General features: G+C 46.9%; 1 protein-coding gene across 3 annotated transcripts in view; it reads right to left on the bottom strand.

Annotated features, from left to right (window-relative positions):
- The window catches only part of ACACA (acetyl-CoA carboxylase alpha), a 284,404-nt gene that overhangs the window by 56,301 nt on the left and 211,668 nt on the right, over positions 1 to 16,435 (bottom strand). For all 3 annotated transcript variants that reach the window (XM_083379642.1, XM_083379643.1, XM_083379644.1), the window contains 2 exons: positions 2,964 to 3,107; positions 1,907 to 2,027 (listed from right to left, as the gene is read on the bottom strand). In XM_083379642.1, the coding sequence (XP_083235768.1) occupies positions 1,907 to 2,027; positions 2,964 to 3,107 (265 nt within the window). The remainder of the gene's footprint in view (positions 1 to 1,906; positions 2,028 to 2,963; positions 3,108 to 16,435) is intronic.

Genomic DNA, 16,435 nt, shown 5'->3' with positions numbered 1-16,435 from the left:
CTGGAGATGCTACAACATTCCAGCTAATTGGCGCTTCTTCTGGGCTCAGAAACATCAGGATCAGCGCAGAGCTCCAGCTGGAGCCTGGCACTGATCCTGGCGCTTCCGCTCAGCCCTGACAGCCCTGCAACTCCAGCCATCTCTCGCTCAGGCTTGTGCGGTGCTGCCACTGATTCAGCTCATTCCCCCCCCCCGCCCGCTACCACTTTTCTAGGATGGTCACGTACCACCTGCCAAGTGCCAATGTACCACAGGGTACCACTGGTTGAAAAGTCCTGGTCTAGAACAGCGGCCCCCAACCTTTTGGGCACCAGGGACCGGTTCTATGGAGAGAGGTTTTTCCACGGACTGGAGAGGTGGTGGTGGTTTTGTGTGCTGCCTGCATCCTACGGATGCGGCTTCGCCTCTTTGCAGGGCCCGGTTTCTGGCATGCCGCAGCCCGGTGCTAGTCCATGGCCCAGGGATTGGAGACCCCTGGTCTAGAACAACCAACCAACACAGACTTCCAGAAACTTAAACCTACAGGCAGTCTGAATCAATTTAATAAGAGTCCCACGAATAGGAAGCATCGAAAGATGAGCTATAAAATAAATATCTTACAGCAGGGGGTCCCCAACCCTGGTCCGTGGACCACCACCGGTCCACGGCATGCCAGAAACCGATCCGTGCAAACAAGCAAAGCCCCATCCACAGGATGCAGACAGCATGCAAAATCTCACCCCCTCCAGTCCGTGAAAAAACCTTCTCGTCACTAAACCGGTCCCTGGTGCCCAAAAGGTTGGGGACCTCTGTCTTACAGTACACCACATCACACTCATGTCAGAAGCACCAAGGCACTTCCAGGTTGAAAGGATTAGCCAGTGACTTCAATGTTGCCCGGTGGGACGCCCAGTTGGCGGCTCCTTTCATGTCCCCAGCAAAAGACAAGAACTCAACCCAACCCACGGTAGCACTCGGGTCTCAAATGTAAGCTTGCTAACCTCCAAACTCAGCGTCCTAACCGTGGGAGCCACCAGGCTCCTATTGAAGTACATATGATTGTGCAGAGTGTTTTAGGATGCATCTACTGCGACTTTACTCACAATCACCCATGCCCTAGTCACCTCTTGGTTGGACTACTGTAATGCGCTCTACCTTCTGGGGAGGAAAGCCATGGCAAATCTAGACAGCACACTAAAAAGCAGAGACATCACCCTGCCAACAAAAGTGCATATAGTCAAGGCTATGGTCTTCCCAGTGGCAATGTATGGCTGTGAAAGTTGGACCATAAGAAAGGCTGAGCGCCAAAGAATTGAGGCCTTTGAACTATGGTGCTGGAGAAGACTCCTGCGAGTCCCTTGGACTGCAAGGCGATCAAACCGGTCAGTCCTAGAGGAGATCAACCCTGACTGCTCTTTAGAAGGCCAGATCCTGAAGTGGAAACTCAAATACTTTGGCCACCTAATGAGAAGGAAGGACTCACTGGAGAAGATCCTAATGTTGGGAAAGGTTGAGGGCAAGAGAAGGGGATGACAGAGAAGGAGGTGGCTGGATGGAGTCACTGAAGCAGTAGGTTTGAGCTTCAATGGACTCCAGAAGATGGTGGAGGACAGGAAGGTCTGGAGGAACGTTGTCCATGGGGTTGCAATGGGTTGGACACGACTTCGCAACTAACAACAACAATGCGCTCTACACAGGGCTGCCCTTGGAAGATTTTTCCAGAAATTCTGGTTCCATCTATGGTCGTAAATCGAGGACTACCTGCACTGTCAATAGGTTTGTAGTACGCCGCCCCGAGTTACTTGGTTATGAGATGAGTAGCTATATAAAATATGAAAAATGGTAAATAATTGGAGTGCTACCAAACATAATGTGCCCTCTTCCACACTTTGTCCCAGATGGAATCCACCTTCTGAAGTACACATACTTGGGTGAGGTCGTCCAGCAAGCATCCAGCGAGGATCGTAGGGGGCCTTGGTGGGAAGGAATTCAATTGTCCTGTCTATCGGGTCCATCACAGTGAGCATCGGGACTGGACTGAACACACTCTGATACAAAAGAAACAAGCCAGAAAGCTCCATTATTAGACATTCTTATGGGTCTAATTTTCAGAATATCCTTCCCGGAGAAAGCCACGTCAGTTAGAAATCATCTGTCTTGTTAAATGGATAACAGTTTTGGTGAGGGTCGTTTCCTCCTAGGAGGTAACTTGATTATAGTGTTATTTTCTGTCTAACTCTTTGTTTGGTGTTAATCCCTGCTTATCTGAGTGCTGGCTGCTGGAAGAGGAATGTTTTAGTGCCGTGGTGGCAAACCTATGGCACGCATGCCACAGGTGGCACACAGAGCCAACTCATTGGGCACATGTGCCATCGCCCCAGTCCTAGGCCTTCAGCTGGGTTTTATAAAACCTTTTCGCTTTAGGCCTCCACTGCCGTGTGCAAAAAACAAAAAAAGGTTCAATCAATCGATCAATTTCAACTTCTCATGGAAAAAAAAAGATCTTACAAGGTTGGAATTGATGGATTGAACTTTTTAGCCCCACCCAGTCTGCCGTTTCCAGCGCAGCCACACCCACCCAATGGGTCGCGCAACCCAATGGGCCACACCCACCCGGCACCCGATGATACATAAGTGGGTTTTGGGTTGCCGTTTGGGCACTCGGTCTCTAAAAGGTTTGCCATCAATGTTCTAGTGTTTTCCCCCTCCCTAATTTGTATTGATTCTTTTGAATGGTGCGTAAACGTGGTTTATCGTGATGTGTCTATTGATGACAATTCGCCTGAAGGTACATTTCCGAGAATTCTCCAGCATTTTTGGATTGGGCTTGGTCTAAAATGCCTACACTTTCCAGTTGAAACTATGATTGAATCGGTCCCTATGTTGTGGGATTAAGCAGTTTTGGTCATGTCTTCTGACGTTGGTTGATGTTCTTGGCCGTGAGATGTATAAATTGTTTAAAGAAAGAAAGAAATGAAATGTACCTTTGGCATGTATGAGAGCCACTGCAGAATGGTGTAGACACCTTCAAAGTCATCACACACCGTGCTGTGGGTCACTCCATTATAATGCATGATCTGGATACCACCCAACTGGTTATTAGAAGTATACACCTCTCTTCCGAGCACCTGTGCAAAGAAGGGGCACAAGAAAAAGAACATTACCAGATTTTATCTTAAGACACCCACTGAGCTTTAAAATGCTTTTTTTGTTGTTGTTCCTTCTCTCTATAGCAAGCCAACCAAGCGGCTAATACAACATGCATTAGAAAAATATATATATATACGTGAAGGAAAAACAGACAACTGTATGCAATGAAATCCTTGTATGACAGTGTTTGTATGTCCAGTCCAATTCCAGGAAAAAGGGAAAGGAAAAAGGACAGGAGGGGAAGGGAAGGGGAGAGGAGGAGAGGAAAGTGGAAGAAGAGAAGAAAAGGGAAGTGGAAGAAGGGGAGGGGAGGGGAAGGGAAGAAAGCCCCCCAAGGTTCCTAACTTTTGCACTGACACAATTGTTAAAAAAAAACAACAACCCTGCAACATCCTCCTTGTTGTACAGCCAAGAACATCTGAGAGCATTACATCTCTTCTTCTTAGTGGGCTAATGCCTCCTTAAGTAACACCAGCTGCCTGCAATTAGTGCAGGTTCGCATCCCACCAGGCTCAAGGTTGACTCAGCCTTCCATCCTTCCGAGGTAGGTAAAATGAGGACCCAGATTGTTGGGGGCAATTAAGCTGACTTTGTAATAATGCCGCTTGGGGTGTGTGTGTGTGAAAGCCCTAATAAGCAGGCATATACATAGAATGAAGGCTACTGCTAAGCTTGTAAGCCGCCCTGAGTCTTCGGAGAAGGGCGGGATATAAATGGAATTAAAATAAAATAAAAATAAATTAAGCAGACGGCCATTGGAGAGTACCTGGCTGAAATCCACCTTGCCCACCTGGCTCCAGGAAAAAAGGAAAAAAAAGGAGGGGGGGGGGGAAATCACACCAGGCAAACCCACACAACCCCCCCAGAGTTTCCTCGGAAGCCGCTTCCAAGCAGGCGCCTCTGACCACCCACCAGCCTCCTGTGCGCAGGGCCCGTCTCCTAATCTCCGCCGAGCGCCGGGCGCCGCTGCCGTGTTTCTCATTCCCCCGCTGTCTCTTCCCATTTGCCCTCTCCCTGACTGATACACTGATCTCTCGGTCACTCGGGTTTCTGCTCTGCTGGGTCCATATTACTAATAACACCTCTGCCACGGCCAGTTTACCTCATGAAAACAGGAGCACATCATTACAAAATAAACTCATAACTTTGACATGCGAGCAAATACACGCCATTTGTTATTTTTATGGCTCGAGTCTTTCGAACAGGCAGCGGGCATTATATACCTGTTTCATTTAGATTTTTATCAACAACAGGGGAAAGGGGGGGAAAAATAAATAAATAAATAAAAGCAAGAACAAAGAAGAGGGAAGGAAAAACCCACAAGCGCACGCTTTCCAAAACAAAAACAAGAGCAGAAAATGTCGTGGGTTTTAGATGCCCACCCCCCCCCGCTTATGTTTCTCCTCCACAAAATGGCTGCTAAAACTTGTACGGGGGTGTTGACAGGCCCCCTTCAGCTAAAGAAGGAGAATTTGAGTTTTGGTTTTGATTTTTTTATTTTTTTTGGCCAAGTTACGTAACTGGAATTTGGAGAGCAAGGGGTGGGTACACTTACAAAATGGCCACTTATCACCATAACTGAGCCCGGAATTATGGCGTAAGTCGTACCAGTAATTAGGTGGGTCACCATGCAACTGCACCCAATTTTAGAACTGTTTCTGCAGTGATTGCTAAACAAATCCATTGTCTACAAAGGGCATTTTTGGGCAGAAACCAGAAGCAAATGCCGGTTTCCAGGAGAATAATGCCGTTAATTGGGGTCACGGGATGTTGCAAATGGCCGTAAGTGTGGACCAGCAGCTGAGCGACCTAAATGTGGCCATGTGACCACTCCTTCTGTGTGTGTGTGTGTATGAGAGAGAGAGAGAGAGAGAGAGGGAGGGAGAGGGAGAGAAAACTTCGAATCCAGGTTGTAAGTAGCCTTGGGGAGGTCCGTCAGAACTTTGAATGATCACTAAGCAACTGGTCGTAAGTTGAGGACTACCTGTACAGGAAGTCCTCAACTTACAGCAATTCATTTAGTGACCATTCAAAGTTACAACGGCATAGAAAAAAGTGACGTGTGACTGTTTTTCACTCATGACCATTGCAGCATCCCCAGGGTCACGTGACCAAACTTCAGACGCTTGGCAACTGACTCATATTTATGACGGTTGCACGTGTGATTCCCTTTTGCGGCCTTCCGACAAGCCAAGTCAGTGGGGGAAGCCAAATTCACTTAACAACCATGTTACTAATTTAACAACGCCAGTGATTCACTTCACAAACGTGGCAAGAAAAGTCATAAAGCGAGGCCAAACTCGCAACCAATTTCTCACTTAGCAACATAAACTCTGGGCTCAAATGCGGTTGTAAGTCAAGGACTACCTGTATTGGGGAAGCCACCCCTTTCAGAACATAGTTGCCATGGTTAGGGCATTTTAAGTCGACAATTATCTACATTCAGAATTAGACTTAGGATTCAGACCTCTCGCCTTCCTGTTTCTGGACAAAACGTTTGCAAGTTCAGTGTAACATCCTAGCAGACCGGTTTTATCCAAGGGAAGCAGGAGCAAATCTTGCTCCTAACCCTGTTTGGGGTTTATGGTTTATGGCAGTGGTAATAAAGGTAAAGGTAAAGGTTCCCCCGCACATGCGTGCTAGTCGTTTCCAACTCTAGGGGCCGGTGCTCATCTCCATTTCAAAGCCGAAGAGCCAGCGCTTGTCCGAGGACGTCTCCGTGGTCATGTGGCCGGCATGATTAGACGCCAAAGGCGCACGGAACGCTCTTACCTTCCCACCGTGGTGGTCCCTATTTTTCTACTTGCATTTTTTTTACGTGCTTTCGAACTGCTAGGTTGGCAGAAGCTGGGACGAGTAACAGGCGCTCACTCTGTTACGCAGCACTTGGGATTCGACCCGCCAAACTGCCAACCATCTGATCGACAAGCTCAGCGTCCTAACCCAATGAGCCACCGCGTCCCTATGGCAGTGGTAGCAAACCTTTTAGAGACCGAGTGCCCAAAACCTGCCCTGCCCACTCTGCCCCCTCCCTGCCCCCCCACTGCTCTGCCCCCCCCGCCCCCCCACAGGGCCACCAGCCCTCTGCAGATCACCCAGGCGGCACTGCAGCATCATGGTGGCCACACCCTCCACCCACGCACCGCATCATCTACGCGTGATGGGGCATGAGGGAGGTCCCTGTTGCCCAGCTGCCATGTCCTTGGCTGCGCTGCTCCGCACCCACGGGTGACTCTCCTCTGGAAGGGGGGGGGCTGCTGGTGAGGAGGGGGCCACGGGGGAGGCGGGACTGGGACGATGGTGGACGTGCCCACAAAGAGGGCTCTGAGTGCCGCCTCTGGCACACGTGCCATAGGTTTGCCACCACTGGTTTATGGCATTCTATCCTTCTCTACCATTTTGCTCTAATGGCAGAAAGTGAAGAGGAACTAAAGAGCCTCTTGTTGCGGGTGAAGAAGGAGAGTGCAAAACTTGGGTTGAAACTTAACATTAAGAAAACCAAGATCATGGCATCTGGCCCTCTCAACTCCTGGCAAATAGATGGGGAAGAAATGGAGGTAGTGACAGATTTTATTTTCCTGGGCTCCAAGATCACCGCAGATGGGGACTGCAGCCAAGAAATTAAAAGACGCTTGCTCCTGGGGACGAAAGCCATGGCAAATCTAGACAGCACACTAAAAAGCAAAGACATCACACCCTGCCAACAAAAGTGTGTATAGTCAAGGCTATGGTCTTCCCAGTTGCAATGTATGGCAGTGAAAGTTGGACCATAAGAAAGGCTGAGCGCCAAAGAATTGAAGCCTTTGAACTTTGGTGCTGGAGAAGACTCCTGCGAGTCCCTTGGACTGCAAGGCGATCAAACCGGTCAGTCCTAGAGGAGATCAACCCTGACTGCTCTTTAGAAGGCCAGATCCTGAAGTTGAAACTCAGATACTTTGGCCACCTAATGAGAAGGAAGGACTCACTGGAGAAGAGCCTAATGCTGGGAAAGGTTGAGGGCAAGAGAAGAAGGGGATGAGAGAGAATGAGGTGGCTGGATGGAGTCACTGAAGCAGTAGGCGTGAGCTTAAATGGACTCCAGATGATGGTGGAGGACAGGAGGGCCTGGAGGAACGTTGTCCATGGGGTTGTGATGGGTCGGACACGACTTCGCAGCTAACAACAACAACAACATCCTTCTATACAGGCTCATCGGCATCCACTGGCTTGTCTTCCCACAACTCAGCCTGAATCCAGGCTGCTGCCTCTGCTATCAAAACACAGAGACAAGTAAATACGGCAGCCTCTCAGCACTGCTTCCCTCAAAGCATGGCGATGCTCTGGGGTGGAGGTGGGAGGGCCCGTTTGTCTTTTTAACTCCAAAACAGAATTTAAAGGGCAGCAACAGACAGTATATATTAGACCACTTTCGCTGCTTGTCAGCAGCAGTAAACTGGTACGTCTCTGCAGCCCCGCACTAAGTGGCATCTACAATAACAGCTCCCTTTTGCTTCCAGCAGCTCCTGGATCTGTTGGCCGGTGATGGAAATCACAGCAGCATTTTAAAAATAAAAATAAAAAATCCTCTCCCCAAAGCTGTGTCTTTCTGTTCCGTTCTAAACTTCCTCTAACCTGCTCTCATGTATGTGTGTCTGTATATGTGTGTGTGTGTGTGTGTCTGTATGTGTGTATATGTGTGTGTATATATATATATTGAGTACTTGCATTTGGTTAGTTTCCAACTAGTCTAGCAGCTCAGCGGAAGGAAGGAAGGAAGGAAGGAAGGAAGGAAGGAAGGGAGGGAGGGAGGGAGGGAGGGAGGGAGGGAGGGATAAACAAAGTCAATAATCCACACACCAAAGAATTGAGGTGCTGGAGAAGAGTCCTGCGAGTCCCTTGGACTGCAAGGTGATCAAACCGGTCGATCCTAGAGGAGATCAACCCTGACTGCTCTTTAGAAGGCCAGATCCTGAAGCGGAAACTCAAATACTTTGGCCACCTAATGAGAAGGAAGGACTCAATGGAGAAGAGCCTCATGCTGGGAAAGGTGGAGGGCAAGAGAAGAAGGGGACGACAGAGGAGGAGGTGGCTGGATGGAGTCACTGAAGCAGTAGGCGTGAGCCTAAATGTACTCCAGAAGATCGTAGAGGACAGGAAGGCCTGGAGAAACGTTGTCCACGGGGTCGCGATGGGTTGGACACGACTTCGCAACTAACAACAATAATCCACAGCTGAATCTCAGTTAGCTTCAGTTTACATCTCCATTCACTTCTGCCCACAAAATTTGCTCCTGGAATTTCCAAACAGCCTTATGGATAGTTTCCATTAAGACCAGATAGACAATTTATCCTAGGGGCTGTTGACCACCATTTTTACTATCAAAGACCAAGAGGCCATGCTTGATGCAGCTAATGGGAACTGGAGCCCCATAATGTTTGGAGCAACTAGGCCAGGGGTGAGCAACCTGAAACAGTGAAAGAGCCACTCGGAACCGGTTCCCTCACAAAAGGAAAAACTGGGAGCCGCAAAAAATGTGTGCGCATGCACGTACATGCGCGCATGTGCAGAACAGGGTTTGACGGAAGAGTGGAGCCAAGGTGAGATATGCACTTACCCTGCATATTTGAATTGATTGGTTGAAATTTTTTAGTCCCACTTTTTTTTTTTTGGACTGCACATGGCAGAGGACTGGGAGCTGCAGGAGATGGCTGAAAGAGCCGCATGTGGCTCCGGAGCCCCGGGTTGCAGACCTGTGAACTAGGCAAAGAGCACCATCACGCCACCCATTTTTTAAAACAAAGATATGCAGAAGGACTTCATTTTACTCTCATATTGCAGCAATTTGGATTAGTCGAAAGGCTGGCCCTTTCGACTAATCCAGTTCGGATGAGAAGTGAAACGTCTTCAAGGAAAAAAAGTCCAGTTGCCCTTTGAAAAAGCACTTTGGAGATAATGGAGGAACACTTGGCCTGCTTCTGTGCTTTTTAATTTATGAGCATTCAACAAGGGAAACTTCTTGAGTTAGGAACATACAGGCTTGGTCTAATGCTCAGAGATTATTAAAGCTGTGCCCTGCTCCTGCTATCAGCTGTGTGATCTTTTATTTAGAAGATGTAGGATGCTAAATGTACACAGTTCTTCAACACATCCACATTAATACCCCAGGCACCTGGTAAATGGAATTATACACCTGTCACCTCTTTCCCCCAAAGTTTTTAACAATATAAGGGACTCATTTTTCCCCCCTTGCCCTCAAATCTCTCTCATTGGAATCCATGCCCAGCTTCAGAATGGAGAGGCCTACCTTGTATTGATTTAAAGTCGGAGAAATAAATAAAATTCCTTCGTCATTCTAGTTCACAAGAAATTCATGGTAGACTACTAAATGATATATCTGAAGAGCTGTTTGAAAACCTGGTTTCCCCCCCCCTTCTGGTGAGCGATGGGGGGAAGCATTACGATAAGGAGTGGGCTCTGTGAAATGTTGATTAGTGTGATCAGGAGAGCCCATGGATTGTAACTCCAGAAGAAAAACCTTAATTTCACAACACATGGACAGACTAAATCAGGGGTGTCAAACTCAATTTCATTGAGGGCCACATCAGCATTGCAGTTGCTCTCAGGGGGCCGGATGGGTATGGCCAGGGTGGGCGTGGCCTACTGGGTGGGCGTGGCTAGAGTGCGTATGGCCTACTGGGTGGGCATGGCCAGCTCTACATCATTCGCATCAAGGGTGCCTATGGGGGCCTGGGCAGGAGTGGGATAGATCTAAGGGTCTCTGGCAGGAGGAGGGTCTCTGGGCCAGGGCCAAGGCAGTGGGGGCCGTTCCCTCACTGTTTCCAGGATGGCTTCGTGGGCCACATGAAACCACTTCACGGGCCGGATCCGGCCCCCGGGCCTTGTGTTTGACATGTCTGGACTAAATCAACCCCAGTCCGTGGACCAGTAACTGGGCTGCACAAAAAACCAAAGTCCCATCTGCAAGATGCAGGTAGCACACAAAACCACACACACTGTCTGGTCCGTGGAAAACCCTCTCTCCGTGGAACCGGTCCCTGGTGCCCAAAAGGTTGGGGACCTCTTGACTAAAGCATAGTTTGAATGGGGAAACTGTGAGCATTCTAGACCAAGTCAAATCCAAAAAAGCTAGAAAACTCCTGGAAGCCTGGCATTCAAACGAATCAGTCATCACTAGGCACATAGATATAAATAACAACTACATACCATTCCAAAGAGACAATAAATAATCCAAAAAGGAAACAAAAAGACCAAAACAGCACCCAGAGGAGCAGAAATTAACACCCAGTTTAATAAGAGACCAACAATCCAAAAAAAAAGGAATAACCCAGAGTAGATGGCATGGTTTTCTCTCCAGCAAGATCAGGAAGAACCTGCCTGAAATCTAGAGCAGTGGTTCTCCATCATGGACAACATGACGAAGTCTGGATTTCAACTCCTAGAATTTCCCAGCCAGCTATGCTGGAAGTTGAAGTCCAAACATCTTCAAGTTTCCAAGATGGAAAAACACTGATCTAGATCTTGGCTTCTTGGGGTCATTTTATGCTCCCAGAATTAGGGGTGCAGAATCATCCTGAGGTCATCAAGAACTTGAGGTATTAAAGGACAAGCTCCATCTTCTCATAAGATCTCATGATGGCCACAACAAACAAGGCACTCTCAGTCCAAAATGGTGGTACTGCCCAAAAAACCTCCAAGGACATGAGGAACATCCAAATGATGCTAAAAAGCCCTAATCATCATCATCATCATCATCATCCTCCTCCAGGAATCAAGACTGTGTTTTAATGCTGAAGCAAAGATGCTTGTCCTGAAGACAGGACAAGAAGCAACAGATGGAAACTAATCAAGGAGAGAAGCAACTTGGAACTAAGGAGAAACTTCCTGACAGTTAGAACAACTGACCAGTGGAACAACCTGCCTCCAGAAGCTGTGAATGCTCCAACACTGGAAGTTTTGAAGAAGAGACTGGACAGCCATTTGTCTGAAATGGTATAGTGTCTCCTGGCTGAGCAAGAGGTTGGACTAGATGACCTCCAAGGTCCCTTCCAACTTTATTATTATTATTATTATTATTATTATTATTATTATTATTATTATTATTATTATTATTATTATTATTATATTCTGCAGTGTAGATAGAACAAGTAAGGCATGTCCCATCTTTGCTGATTAACTGCCTCTCTGACTCAGCCAAAATTGCTTTCTTTTTTTTAAAAAAAAACACTGCAATGAGACAGCGCATATATATTTTCATCAGACAAAACAACAAAAGGCCTCTGCCCACATTTCTGCTGCAATTCATTCCCCTGGCACAAAGGGGCCCAGCTTGTGCCTACAACTGGACGCAAGCCTTCCAGATGTGTAGCCTTAAAAGGCTTTGGCCTGCATGGTGGCTACTTGTTAAGTTAGTCATAGGGTCCCCATTGCTTGTCTGAAGGTCGCAAAAGGGGATCATAATCACAATAGTAAAGTTGGAAGGGACCTTGGAGGTCATCCAGTCCAACCCCCTGCTCAGGCAGGAAACCCTATACCATTTCAGACAAATGGCTGTCCAGTCTCTTCTTAAAAACTTCCAGTGCTGGAGCATTCACAGCTTCTGGAGGCAGGCTGTTCCACTGGTTAATTGTTCGAACTGTCAGGAAGTTTCTCCTTAGTTCCAGGTTGCTTCTCTCCTTGATGAGTTTCCATCCGTTGCTTCTTGTCCTGCTTTCAGGTGCTTTGGAGAATAGCTTGACTCCCTCTTCTATGGGGCAGCCCCTGAGATACTGGAACACTTCTATCCTGTCCCCCCTCGTCCTTCTCTTCATTGAACTAGACATACCAAATTCCAGCAGCCGTTCCTTATATGTTTTAGCCTTCAGTCCCCTGATCATCTTTGTTGCTCTTCTCTGTGCTCTTTCTAGAGTCTCAACATCTTTTTTACATCATGGTGACCAAAACTGGATGCAGTATTCCAGGTGTGGCCTTACCAAGGCCTTGTAAAGTGGTATTAGTACTTCACGTGATCAAATGACCTCAGGACGCTGCAACCGTTATGAGCAGGTTGCCAAGGGTCTAAATTTTGATCACATGACCACGGGGATGCTGTAAGAGTTGTAAGTGTGAAAGAGGGTCACAGGTCACTTTTTTCAGTGCCGTTGTAACTTTGGACGGTCGCTGCATGGACTGTGGTAAGTCAAGGACTTCCTGTATCCTGAATGCCTGAAGATTACAGCAGCTGTCATTGTCCCCAGCGCAACTACACAACCAGTCCTTCTCTCCCTCCTTCTGGAAGTCGGGGTTGGGGTTTTAATATATCTTAATTATTGTTTTAACTTTGGGCATTTATTTATTTAATTCGCTTTTAACTTTTGTATCTTGTTTTTTGTATTTATTGCCCTGTACACCGCCCTGAGTCCTTCGGGAGAAGGGCGGTATAAAAATGTAATAAATAAATAAATAAATAAATAAATAAATAAATAAATAAACAAACAAACAAACAAACAAACAAAATAACCTTGAGAAGCTTCAAGGAAAGGCATACCCATCCATTTCCTTTCCATCCCTCCTTCCTTCCCCATTAGCATTCTTCAGGTGTTGCATCTGTTCATATCCACCCCGATAGTCGTGCTGAGCCACTCCAGAAAGATTCATACGACGCATTAATAATTATAATAACGCTCCTTTGTATGGCAAGAACGGCCCTGGCAGATTCAATTCTCGCATTATGACTCTGATCTCATTTGTCATGACAAGAGGGATCTGCAGGGGGCTCCTGATCCCCATCAGACTCAGGGCTGACCGAAACCACGGGGCGGGGTTCGAGAGCGGAAAGGAAACCCTTTGGCTGATGGTTGAAAGAAGCCTCCGATGATATTCCAAATTTAGGCAATATTTTAATGTGAGAAAGGGGAAGGCAGCCATATAGTCCCCTTTGCACACACCAACGAGAAGAGTTGAAATGTTGAAGCTGGGTTAAGGCGACATCAAAACGTAAAACAGAATACCTTTCTTAGAACTGACAGGACATATTAGGTAGTCCTCAACTTACGACTGGTCATTCAGCAAGGCACTGTTGAGAAACACTGCTCCAGACAGGAGTAAGCAGCCTTGATACAAGTAGTCCTCGACTTACGACTACAATTAAGTCCCAAATTTCCGCGGCTAAGCGAGACAGTTAACCCAGTTAACAAACTTTCCTGCCACAGTTGTTAAGTGAATCACTGAGGCCGTTCAGTTAGTAACACAGTTGTAAAGTGAATCTGGCTTCCCCACTGACTTTAGCTTGTCAGAAGGTCACAAAAGGTGATCAAATGACTCTGGGACACTACAGCCGTCGTAAATATGCATCAGTTGCAAAGCATCTGAATTTGGATCACATGACCCTGGGGATGCTGCAACGGTCCTAAGTATGAAAACAGGTCATAAGTCCCTTTCTTTCAGCGCTGTTGTAACTTTGAGAGGTCAGTAAATGAACTGTTGTTACTTGAGGACTGCAAAGCAATTCCCTCAACTCCTGACAGTAATTGGGACCAGAATTTTCTTGTTAAGCAAGACAGTTATTAAGAGTCACGCCTTACATTATGACCTTTTTTTTGCCACATTGTTAAGTGAATCACACAATCGTTCAGCGAATCAAGTTTCCTCCACTCACTCTGTTTGTCAGAACTTAGCCGGGAAGGTTGCAAACTAGATGACCCTGGGACCTTGCAATCGTTGTACGTATCCCAGCTGCGAAGCGCCTGAATTCTGATCACACGGCTGTAAGGATGCTGCAACTGTCACGAGTGCAAATATTGGTGGTAAGTCATTTTTTTCCAGTGCCGTTGTAACTTCAAACGGTCATTAAATGAAATTGGTAAGTTAGTTCAAGACTAACTGCATTGGAAGTTAATGTACAGATAGTCGTCAACTTACAACCATTCATTTAGTGACCTTTCAAACGGCACTGGAAAAAGTGACTTATGACTGTTTTGCACACTTGCGACCACTGCAGCATCCCCACGGCCCTGTGATCAAAATTCAGATGCTTGGCAACTGGCATGTATTTATGACAGTTGCAGTGTCCATGGAGTGAGGGTGGGTTTTTCTACCTGTTTATATACAGTAGTCTGCCCCGTCAATGTTGGTGGGGATGTGGTTTTCTCCATGGTGGCTCCTTGATTAGGGCATTGTTTTCTGCTCGATTGTTTGCCTGGTGTTAATCCCTAAGCGTATGCTGCTGGAGAGAATGTTTCCTTCTTTGCTTTTTTTATTGTCCCTTTCGAACGGTGTGTAAATGTGGTTTATCTCTGTGTATCCATTGATGGCTGAACGGGGAGCAAGGCCCACATTCACTAGCACTGACGACGTTATTTAGTCGGGTAAGTAAGTTGCATCTGGTCTTGCTCGTAGGCACTATGGTATGCTTAGCCTAAATAGAGAAGACTAAGAGAAGATATTTGAAGGGCCGTAGCAGAGAAGAGGGTACCTTACTCAATAATAGTAATTGTAAGAGGGATCGACTAGACAATCACTTAAATATGAGTCAACCGTGTGCTGCAGCTGCCAAAAAAGCCAACACTGTGCTAGGCTGCGTTAACAGAAGGATAGAATCAAGTTCATGTGAAGTGTTAATACCACTTTAAAAGGCCTTGGTAAGGCCACACTTGGAGTCCTGCATCAAGTTTTGGTCACCACGATGTAAAAAAGATGTTAAGACTCTAGAAAGGGTACAGAGAAGAGCAACAAAGATGATCAGGGGACTGGAGGCTAAAACATATAAGGAACGGTTGCTGGAATTGGGCATGTCTAGTTTAATGAAGAGAAGGATGAGGGGTGACAGGATAGAAGTGTTCCAGTATCTCAGGGGCTGCCCCATAGAAGAGGGAGTCAAGCTATTCTCCAGAGCACCTGAAGGCAGGACAAGAAGCAACGGATGGAAACTCATCAAGGAGAGAAGCAACGTAGAACTAAGGAGAAACTTCCTGACAGTGAGAACAATTAACCAGTGGAACAACTTGCCTCCAGAAGCTGTGAATGCTCCAACACTGGAAGTTTTTAAGAAGAGACTGGAGAGCCGTTTGTTTGAAATGGTATAGGGTTTCCTGCCTGAGCAGGGGGTTGGACTGGATGACCTCCAAGGTCCCTTGCAACATCATCATCATCATTATTATAGATTCATTCACTATAGTACCTAAGAGCAACACCAGCACCATCAGATGAAACCGTGGCGTCCTTAGTGGTCTCTGAGTTTAGTTATTTGCTTGCAGATGTCTCATTACTTGACTAGGTAACATCATCAGTACTAATAAATGTGGGGTTTGCTCCCTATTCAGCCATCAACAGACACGCAAGAGACAAACCACCTATACACACCATTCAAAGGGGGACAATAAAAAAAAGCTAAGAAGGAAACATTCTCTCCAGCTGCATACACTCAGATAAGCAGGGATTAACACCAGACAAGCCATCAAGCAGAAAGTAACATGCTAATCGAGGAATTACCAAGAAGAAAATCAATCCCCAGCAACATTGGCAGGGCAAGCTACTGTATATAAACAGGGAGCAAACCCCACCCTCCCTCACACTATGATGTTACCTAGCCAGGTAATGCAACATCTCTGCAAGGAAACAACCAAGCTGAGAGAGCACCAAGGACTCCACATTTCAATCCTGAGCTATAGGTAATCTTTTCTATTGTTACAACAGGGGCAAACTTTACAAAAAGAAGATAACATACCCGGTATTTGAAATAAGGAGGGATTTCCTGTCCACGAAGCAGTGAAGCAGCTGGCCTCTTGAAGTTGTGTTCCATCAATGGAGAATTTCAAACAAAGGCTGGAGAGGATACTAGGAATGTTCTGGGATAATAGGAAGATTCTTGCCCTGGGCAGGGGTTGGGTTAGAAGACCTGAAAGGTCCGTTCTAAACCTATGGTTTTAATTCTAGTGACCAGAAGTCAAAACTGCCTCAAAGGACCATAAAGGTAAGGTAAAAAGGTAAGGTTTCCCCCGCACACGCGTGCTAGTCGTTTCCGACTCTAGGGGCCGGTGCTCATCTCTGTTTCAAAGCCAAAGAGCCAGCGCTTGTCTGAGGACGTCTCCGTGGTCATGTGGCCGGCATGACTAGACGCCAAAGGCGCACGGAACACTGTTACCTTCCCACCGGAGTGGTCCCTATTTTTCTACTTGCATTTTTACGTGCTTTCGAACTGCTAGGTTGGCGGAAGCTGGGACGAGTTAACAGGCGCTCACTCTGCTACGCGGCACTCGGGATTCGACCCGCCAAACTGCCGACCTTCTGATCGACAAGCTTAGCGTCCTAACCCACTGAGCCACCGCGTCCC

This window comes from Vipera ursinii (genome assembly GCF_947247035.1).
Source record: "Vipera ursinii genome assembly, chromosome: 1".
Classification (NCBI taxonomy): domain Eukaryota; kingdom Metazoa; phylum Chordata; class Lepidosauria; order Squamata; family Viperidae; genus Vipera; species Vipera ursinii.
This window is presented reverse-complemented; position numbering and strand designations above follow the sequence as displayed.